The sequence below is a fragment of the Diadema antillarum genome, unplaced genomic scaffold (assembly GCF_040938485.1).
Source record: "Diadema antillarum isolate AM-2024a unplaced genomic scaffold, OU_Dant_1.0 scf00000071, whole genome shotgun sequence".
Taxonomy (NCBI): Eukaryota; Metazoa; Echinodermata; class Echinoidea; order Diadematoida; family Diadematidae; genus Diadema; species Diadema antillarum.
The window spans coordinates 13447423-13460298 of NW_027270960.1; the positions used below are offsets into that span (position 1 = coordinate 13447423).

The 12876-nt window shown below is 33.6% G+C and overlaps 1 protein-coding gene across 1 annotated transcript; it reads left to right on the forward strand.

Moving 5' to 3' along the window:
* The first annotated feature begins 537 nt into the window (after window positions 1-537).
* Window positions 538-11192, forward strand: LOC139716943 (uncharacterized). The gene is made up of 4 exons (XM_071628469.1): window positions 538-624; window positions 1373-1551; window positions 9866-10053; window positions 10788-11192. The coding sequence occupies exons 2-4, from the start codon at window positions 1400-1402 to the stop codon at window positions 10847-10849; spliced, it is 402 nt and encodes a 133-aa protein (XP_071484570.1). The 5' UTR covers window positions 538-624; window positions 1373-1399; the 3' UTR covers window positions 10850-11192.
* The last annotated feature ends 1684 nt before the right edge of the window (window positions 11193-12876 follow it).

A 12876-nucleotide genomic window follows, 5' to 3' on the forward strand; every position in this document is an offset into this window, starting at 1 on the left:
TCCTGGCTACGCCGTTGTAGCAAGGCATTCTTAAATAATCTTTTCTATAATAGGGCGCTTCACCTCACTGTTGATGGCTTTTGACCAATACGCCGATGTTATTCCGAAAAAGAGAGTTGTACTGCTAAGCACTTTTTAGGAAAGAGTACGATGCTACCACTGAAAAAAAAATCAAAGAAAATCAAAGATGCACGATCGATATCAATTTTCAATTCGCACTTAATTGTTTCCACAATATCGAGTATTTTAATGTGATATGAATTTATCCTACCTCCTTTGCTGTAAGTTGATGTTGAAAAGATTATTCCGATATAACTTTCATTATAATTACAAAGTGAAAATTCCCGAACCGCGTCTGAAATAACCCCAATGAGATTTTCGAAGGGGGGAAGCCCCCATTTTTTTTTCTGTGGTGAATTAGAACAATAGTGAAGGTAAATAGATACATACGTCATTCTATCAGAACATGCATGCGCTTCCTCCCCGGCAATGTATAAATTGACCAGAAATCCCAACTGACAGACATAGGCCTTTTGTACAGCATTGACTGATAGTGACTGAACTATCATCTTCTAGTGTGCAATATAATCGCCAGGAGACATACTTTTAACGCTGACTATCAAGGTAAGACTGTTCAAATTTTCAAATTTGGTGTCTTTGACGTTTTTTTCTGTTTCAAAGATACTAATAGGTAGAGTAATGTGTCAAATGAATGTCGTATAATCGTTACACAAAGAGATGCAGAGATTGCATTAAAAACAAATGTTTTTGTTCCGCACTGCAAAAGACTTCTGATAATTTTGTTTCTGCTTTCTTTTTTTATTAAAAAGTGAAAACTACGCAAGGGATTAATATACAAAATTTCATAGGCAAACAAGCATATTGGCGAGCGCAAAGCGTGAATATGGCTCAAAAGGTCAGTCTTCGGATTGGTTATGAGTTTAATATGCATTTTAAAAAAAATAAAATACTGCCTTACTGATACGACAAAAGCTTTTATCAAGAATTCAGCAAAATATCAATATAAAAGGGGCAAATGGCACTATTGTAAAGTTTGGATACTCCGTGTTTATGTCGGGTTGAAATCAAGTATTGGTATACGTTATCGTCCTTTGAAAATGTTACTTGACTACTTTCTAAGCTAAGAAAAGGGAGACTGCAAAGTGAAGAATACTGCTATTCCTTACCTCATTGAAAGATCGAGTTCATAAAAACAACTTATGGAGTTGATGTCTTCACATTTGATCGATTTCATTATAGACAAGAATAAAAACGAAGAATAAATAACTTCTTTCTTACTCTATATCTATCATTCTAATCTCATTCGTTTATTTTTATTTTTATTTTTTTGTTGGTTCTACTGTTTTAACAGGTACCCAACCTTTCAGATTGATCAAAAATGCATTGTAACTTTGGCAACGTCATCCTTCTCCTCCTCGTCATTGGGGCAATTGCATCCACGGAAGCCTGTGGGAAGAGAAAGAAGTCCTCCCCCAAATACCGAGACGGTCGTTTAGAAATACCAGGAAGGACAAGAAGGGGGCCAAATCGGTAAGTTCAGGATACATCACGACATCATAAACATGCATTGCATGTTCTTGTTTGTATCTATAAATACATACAGCTTTTACTTAAATATACACAAGCAAAAAAAAATCAAAAATCAAAGCAATGGAATAAACATGGGAACGTAGAAATGCCTGTGAGACAGTAACATTTTCTGTAAGTTCATGATACACCACTTCATCATCACTTTGATATGGTTTTCTTCGTGAATTGTATCAAATGTTATATCAAGTTTATACAATGCAATGTAATGACAGTTTTCCTCAGCAACAAATTGAACAAATTATCAATGACGTTATTACAATTCAAGCTGCTAATATGTTAGTATAATAACGCTTCGAAAAGGAAAGATCCTTTTAAAAAATGATCAATGTCATGGAATATAATTGCAATCCTTCGCTGCTAGCGTACAAGCCGCTGGGTGCCTACCGACCTCTTTCCTGATCGCCCGTGTCAGCCTTTCTTGACTTTTCAATAAATTATTTTGACTTTTCCACAATTTACACTTTCTTTTACTTGTGTTTATTTTTTAGACTCCGTCGGTCAGTGGAAGAAGAAGCTCTTGATGTCACACCGCTCCCTATCGATGAAATTGAAAGGGAAGAGGTCTTCTCACGAATTGATCTTGACAACGACGACATGGTTGGTGTTGTAGAGTGGTCGTTAGAGGGCGGCACACTGAGTGACTTTTGGGCTTTAATCACCGAACATGACAAAGACGGTAAGTCAATAACTAATATTCAGTCAGTGTGCACATTATGGGTTACTGACGAATGTCTGAATAAGTTTCCAAGCATGTCACGAACTCGATCCTTCGTTTTTTTCTAGTTCAAAGCATTTTGATTGGCTTCGATGATCCATTACAATGTTTTACTCTTATAATGTTTCCTTACAGTGCTTTAAAGGGATCGTACAGTTCTGGTTGAGACCTAATTTCAGGTTTCTAACTTTTTTAGGTGAGATAATGAAAAATCTCATATGAAATATGAAATATGAAAGAGCATGCAATTTTATGAGGAATTCAACGTTTATTTGATAAAAATTGGTTTTGAAATGGCTGAGATATCCAAAAAAGAACGATTCTAATAAAGTGTGGGACCCACACTTTGTAACGATCGCTTTGTTTTACTTTGTTTTTGGATGTTTCAGTTATTCGAAACCCGATTTTCATCAAATAAACTTTGAATACCTCTTAAAATGGTATGCTGTGTGCTATATCATAAGTGTTTTCTTGGTATCTTGCAAAAATTCGAAAGCCTATTTCTCATCTCAACCAAAACTGTACTATCCCTTTAATTGATTGATTGATTGAGTGAGTGAGTGATTAACAGCTCATCAAAAAAAAACAACAACAACAACAGAACAATAGCCCAAAAGCTAAATAATAATGCATTTATGATGAAACATGATAAAAAACATACATAATAGATGCTGCAATATGTAAATTTTAACAATAACAAGTAACAGTACGTGTTAATAAAAATAAATCAAATCAAATCAAATCAAATCAAACCAAATCAAATCAAATCAATTAATCCAAACATTGAAATTTTCAAAACGCAAATAGAAGGGCAAGTATTTAAAAAAAGTACTTAAAAACTTTTTTTTTTTTAAATTATTATGCGTGCAAGTGTTCTATCTGTTCTTTTTGAGTGGTTCACAATCTACAAGCTTGATTTTTAGTGGACCTCTCAATTCTTTTTTTTTCCTAAACTGAAACATAACTTTGTATTATTCATGCAAGCATGCATATATATATATATATATATATATATATATATATAATATATATATATATATATAACACTTTATTTGCATCATTTGATATCCTTTGAAAAGTTGTATGAATACGTTTGTGGTATAAGATGTATTCCTAATTCATATTGTGTTGTGTTCCGTTGAAAAAGAGAAAAATGAAAATAAATGAATTGAATTGAAATTGAAAATTTAGAAACGACCCACAATTCACCCAATATGATGTTTTACTGTCCACTAATGATGGTTATCACTCATATCTTGTTTTTTCATCATTGATTACTGTATTTTTTTATTGAGAAACATGAAAATAAGTTTAAAAGAAAAATATGGCTACTTCCTGTTTTTATTATGTTAATTGGCATTTTGTGTATGCAACAAATTAAACTGAGTATTTGCGAATTTTATTTTTCAAACATGCAGGTGACGAGATGATTTCAATTTCGGAGTTCGCTGAAGTACCAGTGCGACTGGTTTACGAGTGAAGATTTCACCGTCTGACTGCGCACGCGACAACAGCTATGTGGGAGAAAAGCTGTTACTTCTTGGAGACTTTTGAGTATTCACTGAATAATATTGATTCGCTCAATGAATTTAGCAAACGGCCTTAGGAGTGAAAATTATCACATCGGCACCTTAAACCTTTGGACTGATTCTTTTTCTGGAGAGGGTTGCTACATTATGATTTTACTATATGGAATTTGAGGCCTTTCGATCTGATATCAGTTGAATCTGTTGGGGTTTTTACTATGCAGTTAACAATATAATATGTGAAATATGTATAGTCAGTTTATTCATATATTCATTGTTTGTCTAGATTCATTGAAGAGAGTCACTATTATTCGGCACCAACATTTCATGTGTTTAGTATTTCTTTTGATTGTATGGATGTACATAAATATCTAACGCTGACTTCAGAACAAATGGGCATTATTAACTTCACATTGTGAGGTCAGTCGTGTTAAAGCCTTGTATACCTGTTCACTTAATCTTCTAATAATACACCCTGTTTTGTGATGGAGTCATTTTCATGTACTTTGTGGAAAAATCGATGTACGAAGAGAATCCAAATATCAATTAGTAATTTACTGAAGATTGAGCCTTAAAAGACAGACTATTGTGCGCCGGTTGAAATTGCTTCTGTTCTCGGAATATTGTCTGGGTGTATAGAAGTATTGTAGGTAAGGAGAGCATCAACCCTTAACTGTATTAGCCGATGTTACCTATTATGTAGAGTGGCCAGTAATATTGATTATCAAAAGCTAGATAAAATCTTATTGCATCAATACAATGGTAAAATTCACTCAGTCTGTTCTTCATACTTTACAAAATTATTGTCATAATGATAATGAATGAGTGCATATAATCACGTCCCGTATGCACATAATGAAAAAGACAATCTCGAATGTTTTAGATCTTGATAATTTTGTTTCAAAAAAATATATTTTAAATCTGAAATTTACACTGCGTCTAAGAATAAGATATGGTATGCATTCATGTATGTATGCGTGCATATGCAGTCCTACAAGATGGCGAATTTGGTGTGGTAGTGTACAATTAATATCTTGTCCAATATTTGATGTCGGATATTCCACCTTGATCGATGGTTGCTTTGCATTGACAACCGTATTAATTTTTGTCGATCTTTTGAAGAATGGCTGTCGTATATTTCTCCGTTGGGATGTAAATACTAAAAGCGATGTAATTAGTCTATATATTCAGTGTGTAAATATGAGTGTTTTATATTTATTATTGTTTCAGAATCAAGACCAAAAATCATTGACTATCTCCCCATTCCCGTGACATAAAACCTTTGAACATAAACAGTTGCAGGAAATTCATAATCTTTGGCGCTGAAATGTTGTGAAGGATACTGCGCAAAATGTGTTAATGGCTACATTTACCGGTTATATTCGAGAGACATGAATTGATCATATGGATCAATTCATCATTAAAGTGATGAAAACATGGAAAGATTGTTGATGTCTTATTCATGGATTTGATATACTAGAGAAATTAATTTTCTTTAATCTTAGAAAAAAAATGTGCAAGTATGTTTGGCTAAAGAGTGGATGGTGTGGTCTTTGTTAGGTCTTTTGTGTGGTGATATATTTGATTGGAAATATCTTTCAAGTGATCCTTCAATAAGATTTGAGAATGACAGTTTGTATACTAATTTCTTCATGAATTAGTTCATTACGTTGTTGTTGTTGTTGTTTTTTTTGGTTGTTTGTTTGTTGTACTTTTTATATTAAGCGATTTGTCATGCTCTGCTAAGAACTCCAAAAGTACGAACAGTTGAACCGATCTACGGTTTAATAGTGTTTTCCAAGTATAGACTATATCACCAAGAAAATCAGTTTCAATCTTTATAAAAGAATGTCACTCAGAACAGTTTGCATTCATTTACAGAACGAAATGTTTAGTATGCGCCGTCGTTTTGCGTCTAAAATCCCCTCTTATTAACACTTTGCTCTGAACAGTGTGTGTGTGTGTGTGTGTGTGTGTGCGTGTGTGTGCGTGTGTGTGTGTGTTCGTGTTTGTGTGTGAGGGATGTGTAGCAGAATATCACTTTCGGCAGAAATAAACAAGTCTCATGCAAGTTTTGCTTGATAGGGTCATACATGACGCATCAGTGACCACTAGTCATACACTATAATAGACGTATATGTTGGAAAGAAAGAATGTCATCCTTACAGATATGAAGAACGAAAGACATTATTTACAGAGGTACGTACACAGACACATACACTCACTCACAAAATAAGCAAATCAAGTATAAATGAAGAAACTTATAAGCATAAACAACCAATAAAACACACTAAATAAAATAGTACATTGAGGTTGTCTGCATAATGAGAGAAAACTCAGAAAGAATTGAGACATCTATTGTGATAGTGCCAGTTGAATTTTAGAATACTTTATACCTAAAAGGCATGGACACATTATATAAGAAACGTAGCTTGTAGAACAAGATTTGAAAGCGCGAATAAAAAATAATGCGACCAACTTTATGCGTAAATAATATCTGCCACAATATCATGTTTCATACCTTGATAAGTTTTCATCTTAATAGAAAAGGGTATTGTGTGTGGCATGACGTTTGAATTTAATTTTCTGATTCATATTTGCTTTTGACATTATATCACTTCTACAAAACACAGGTGAAAAAAAGTGATAATGTCAAGATTTGTTATCGAGGACACCATTTCAGAATCTCCATAATACTGATAACTTTTATTTACTAGTAATATATGAGATGTCCCTCAAAAGAAAATATATGTGTATATATATATATATATATATATATATATATATATATATATATATAATATTTATCCAAAACCCGCTCCATGATTCAGTCAATATGAGTTTTAGTTCTGTGAAGCTCGTGCTTTTTCAAGTACTTACATTTTCTGGATTGTAGGATTGCTTACCCGATGCTGTAAAGTAAGCAATGTCGCACTATTGGCATCTTCATTTCATCAGTTCATTACGTCATTTCTGAAATAAATTCCATTTATGTATATACTATCGACAATATTTGTCACGTCGACAAATTTGTTTTGTCTTTAATTGTCTTCGAAAAATGATTGAGGCATGGTGCCATAATGCCTTGACGTAGCAAAAATAATTATGATAATGTTCAAGTATACTTTTAAGTACACTTGATCATTTCTATTTCATTCTTTTCAATCTCTTCAACAGTATAAGGACTTGTTAGTATATAAGGCGTGTAAGTAAATATACGAGCAGTTTAAATCATTCTTATTACTGTAATATTATTGCTGCAAGTATCAATATTAGTATGGTGACTCATGATTATTATAGTCATCATTACAGTTAATATTATGGAAACTATTATCATTATCGTACCATTATCATGATTATTACCCCCTTAGAAAAAGTTTAGAAATGTTGCTTTAATATATATGGCCTTGTTTCTACTTCACAAAGCTATAGGTTTTTAGTATTATAGCGACCAACGGAAATTTGGGCTACGCTTTATTATAAATGATAGATAAGGGTTTATCGAGTTAATCAGATTTCTGCTAGTGATTATCATAATACCCTCCCCCCCCCAAAAAAAAAAAAAAAAAAATCCATGAGATCTTGAGGACGTAAAAGAAATGATGAGTAACGTGTGTACCCGGGACATGCTGTCGAAATGGATTGTTGAAAGTCTTGAGAATTGCTGAGATAATGTTCCTGTCGTACGAGAAACCGACAGCCAGTTTTAAGAGGGAAATGTGTTTACCCTTTGGTAACCCGTTGTAGATATACAATTGGCCGCAGAAAGCTGAATGTGGTGAGCCTTTTGATGGCCGTTATATTCGTAGAGCAGGAAATTTAATTGACAGAGGAAAGAACTAAATTTTTAGTTGCATGGTTTCACAAAGCTTTCTATAGTTTGATGTTTTGTGGAATCTGTCCATAGCAAGGCATTCTTAAATAATCTTTTCTATAATAGGGCGCTTCACCTCACTGTTGATGGCTTTTGACCAATACGCCGATGCTATTCCGAAAAAGAGAGTTGTACTGCTAAGCATTTTTTAGGAAAGAGTACGATGCTACCACTGAAAAAAAAATCAAAGAAGCACGTGCGATATCAATTTTCAATTCGCACTTAATTGTTTCCACAATAGAGTATTTTAATGTGATATAAATTTATCCTACCTCCTTTGCTGTAAGTTGATGTTGAAAAGACTATTCCGATATAACTTTCATTATAAATACAAAGTGAAAATTCCCGAACCATGTCTGAAATAACCCCAACGAGATTTTCGACTTGGGGAAGCCCCGATTTCTTTTTTCTGTGGTGAATTAGAACAATAGTGAAGGCAAATAGATACATACGTCATTCTATCAGAACATGCAAGCGTTTCCTCTGCGGCAATGTATAAATTGACCAGAAATCCCAACTGACGGACATAGGTCTTTTGTACAGCATTGACTGATAGTGACTGAAGGATCATCTGCAAGTGTGCAACATAACTACAGGAGATAATACTTTTAACGCTATCAAGGTAAGATTGTTCAAAATTTTCAAATTTGGTGTCTTTGACGTTTTTTCTGTTTCAAAGATACTTAATAGGTAGAGTAATGTGTCAAATGAATGCCGTATATTGTTACAACAAGAGATGCGGAGGGTAGGATTGCATTAAAATCTAATGTTTTTTTTTCTGCAGTGCAAAAGACTATTAAGATTTCTGTTTAGCCATATTTTTTAAATTAAAGAGTGAAACCTATGCAATGGATTAATATACAAACTGTCATAGGCAAACACGCATATTGGCGAGCGAAAGCGTGAAAATAGCTCCTAAAGTCAGTCTCATGAGTTTAATATGCGAGTTCTTTTTTTTAAATAGAATGTTGCCTTACCGATACCACAAAAGCTTTAATCAAGAATTCAGCAAAATATTAATGTATAAGGCGTATATTGCACTGCTGTAAAGTTTGAATACTGTGTGTTTGTGTCATGTTGAAATCAAGTACTGGTATACGTAATAGTCCTTTGAGAATGTCACTTGATTACTTTCTAAGCTGAAAAAAAAAAGGGAGACTGCAAAGTAAAAGGATACTGCTATTTCTTACCTCAATGAACGATCGAGTTCATAAAAACAACTTATAGAGTTGATGTCTTCACATTTTGAGAGAATTTATTACGGTCAAGAATAAAAGCCGAAGAAGAAATTACTAGTAGTCTCTCTCTCTCTCTCTCTCTCTCTCACTCTGTATCTATCATTCTGATGTCGTTCTTTTACATTCTTATGTTTGTTCTACTGTTTTTTGCAGGTACCTTACTTTGAGATCGATCAAAAATGCATTGTAACCTTGGCAACGTCATCCTTCTCCTCCTCGTCATTGGGTCGATTGCATCCAGCGAAGCCTGTGGGAAGAGGAAGAAGAACTCCCCAAAATACCGAGACGGTCGTTTAGAAATACCAGGAAGGACAAGAAGGGGGCCTAATCGGTAAGTGCAGATGCATCACGACATCATAAACATGCATTGCATGTTTTTGTTTGTATCTAATAATAGTAATGATGATAATAGCAACAATAATTCTTGTTTGTATTTAAAAATTAGATAAACATAGGAACGTCGAAATACCTGTGAGACAGACAAATTTTCTGCAAGTTCAGGATACACCACTTCATCACCACTTTGATATGATATTGGTTTTCTTCATAAATTGTATCAAATGTATCCATCAACATAAATTATACAGTGCAATGTAATGACAATGTTCCTCAGTAACAAATTGAACAAATTATTAATGACATTATTACAATTCAAGCTGCTAATCTGTTAGAATAATAACACTTCGAAAAGGAAGGATCCCCCCCAAAAAAAACAAAAACAAAAAACAGATCAATGTCAAGGAATATGATTGTAATCCTCCGCTGCTAGCGTACAATCCACTAGGTGCCTACCTACCTCTTCCCTGGTCGACCGTGTCAGCCTCTCGATCTTGACTTTCCAATAAGTTACTTTGACTTTTTCCACTATTTACACTTTCCTTCACTTGCGTTTATTGTTTAGACTCCGTCGGTCGGTGCAAGACGAAGCGCTTGATGTCACACCGCCCCCTATCGATGATCTTGAAAGGGAAGAGGTCTTCTCACGAATCGATCTTGACAACGACGACATGGTTGGTGTTGTAGAGTGGTCGTTAGAGGGCGGCACACTGAGTGACTTTTGGGCTTTAATCACCGAACATGACACAGACGGTAAGCCAAAAACCAATGTCCAGTCAATGTACATGATTGTGGGTTACTGAGAAATGTCTGAATAATTTTCCCAGCATGCCACGAACCCGATTATCCTTCATATTTACTAGTATAAAGCATTTCATTGGCTTTGATAATCCATTACAATATTTTACTATTTTAATGTTTCCTTATTGATGTTTACTCTCTTAATCTAACGTTGTAATTCAATGATTAACGGTTAACTGAAAAAAAAAGAAACAACATGCAAAACAGTAGCCTAAGAGCTTAGCAATGATGCATTAAAACATGATTAAAAAGACAACATACATGATAAATACGAGAATAATAGTAAGCAAATTTTCAGCTCTAATAAGTAACATTAATCTAAACATAGAAAATATACGGCGTCTTTTCAAAAAGAAAACAGAAGGGCAATTATTAAAAAAAGAATATTTAAAAACCTTTTTTTATTTACTTTAAAGCAAAACATATGTTACCATGCGTACAACTATTCTACTTAGAAACGATTAACAATTCACCCAATATGGTTTTTCTACTGCGCATTAAACCTGGTTATAACGCATAGTTATTTTTGTTTTTATATCATTTGATGAATGTATTTTTCATTGAGAAAAGGAAATGATTCAAAATGAAATATATGGCTACTTTATATCTTCGTTATCTTGATCGACGTTTTGTATAGGCGACAAATTAAACTGAGTATTTTCGAATCTTATTTTTCAAACATGCAGGTGACGAGATGATCTCAATAGTAGAGTTCGCTGAAGTACCAGTGCGATTGATTTACGTGTGAAGATTTCACTGTCTGACAACGCGACAACAGCTATGTGGGAGAAAAGCTTCACTTCTTGGAGACTTCTGAGTATTCACTGAATAATGCTGATTCGTTCATGGAATTTAGGCAAACCGTCTTGGGAGTGAAAATTACAACATCTTCATCTTAAACCTTTGGACTGATTCTTTTCCTGGAGAGGGTTGCCACATTATGATTTTACTATATAGGGCTAACAATTAGAGGCCTATCGATTTGATATCTGTTGAATCTGTTGGGATTTGTTATATACAAACAACAATATACTGTACAATATGAAATGTGTACAATAGTAGGTATGATTTATATATTCATTGTTTTTCCTGGAGAGGGTTGCCGCATTATCACCATACCAGGGCCATGGAGCTACATCCATGACAGGGCTAACAATTTGGGACCTTTCGATATAATATCAGTTGAATCTGTTGGGATTCGTAATACGCAGGTAACGATAGACAATGTGAAATATGTACAATTAGTGTATGTATGTATTTATTGGTTGTCTTGATTCAATGAAGAGAGTCACTATTATTCGGCATTTCATGTGTATTTCATGTATATAGTATTTCTTTTGATTGTATGGATGTACATAAATATCTAACGCTGACTTCAGAACAAATGGACATTATTAACTTCATATCATGAATTCAATTGTGTTAAAACCATGTGTACCTATTCATTTAATCTTTTAATAGTACAACTTGTTTCGTGATGGAGTCATTTTCATGTACTCTGTGGTAAAATATATGTACGAAGAGAATCTAAATATTCTTTGGTATATAATTTAGTGGAGATTGAGCCTTAAAAGACAGACTATTGTGCCAGTGGCCAGTAATATTGAATATCAAAAGCTAGGTAAAATCTAATTGCATCAATACAATAGTAAAATTCACTCAGTCTGTTCTTCATACTTTACAAAATTATTGTCATAATGATAATGAATGAGTGCATATAATCACGTCCCGTATGCACATAATGAAGAAGACAATCTCGAATGTTTTAGATCTTAATATTTTTTTTTCAAAAAAATATATTTTAAATCTGAAATTTACACTGCGTCTAAGAAAAAAAATATGGTATGCATTCATGTATGTATGCGTGCATATGCAGTCCTACAAGACGGCGAATTTGGTGTGGTAGTGTACAATTAATATCTTGTCCGATATTTGATGTCGGATATTCCACCTTGATCGATGGTTGTTTTGCATTGACAACCGTATTAATTTTTGTCGATCTTTTGTAGAATGGCTGTCGTATATTTCTCCGTTGGGATGTAAATACTAAAAGCGATGTAATTAGTCTATATATTCGGCGTGTAAATATGAGTGTTTTGTATTTATTATTGTTTCAGAATCAAGACCAAAAATCATTGACTATCTCCCCATTCCCGTGACATAAAACCTTTGAACATAAACAGTTGCAGGAAATTCATAATCTTTGGCGCTAAAATGTTGTGAAGGATACTGCGCAAAATGTGTTAATGGCTACATTTACCGGTTATATTCGAGAGACATGAATTGATCATATGGATCAATTCATCATTAAAGTGATGAAAACATGGAAAGATTGTTGATGTCATACTCATGGATTTGATATAATAGAGAAATGAATTTTCTTTAATCTTAGAAAAAAATGTGCAAGTATGTTTGGCTAAAGAGTGGATGGTGTGGTCTTTGTTAGGTCTTTTGTGTGGTGATATATTTGATTGGAAATATCTTTCAAGTGATCCTTCAATAAGATTTGAGAATGACAGTTTGTATACTAATTTCTTCATGAATTAGTTCATTACGTTGTTGTTGTTGGTTTTTTTTTTGGTTGTTTGTTTGTTGTACTTTTTATATTAAGCGATTTGTCATGCTCTGCTAAGAACTCCAAAAGTACGAACAGTTGAACCGATCTACGGTTTAATAGTGTTTTCCAAGTATAGACTATATCACCAAGAAAATCAGTTTCAATCTTTATAAAAGAATGTCACTCAGAACAGTTTGCATTCATTTACAGAACGAAAT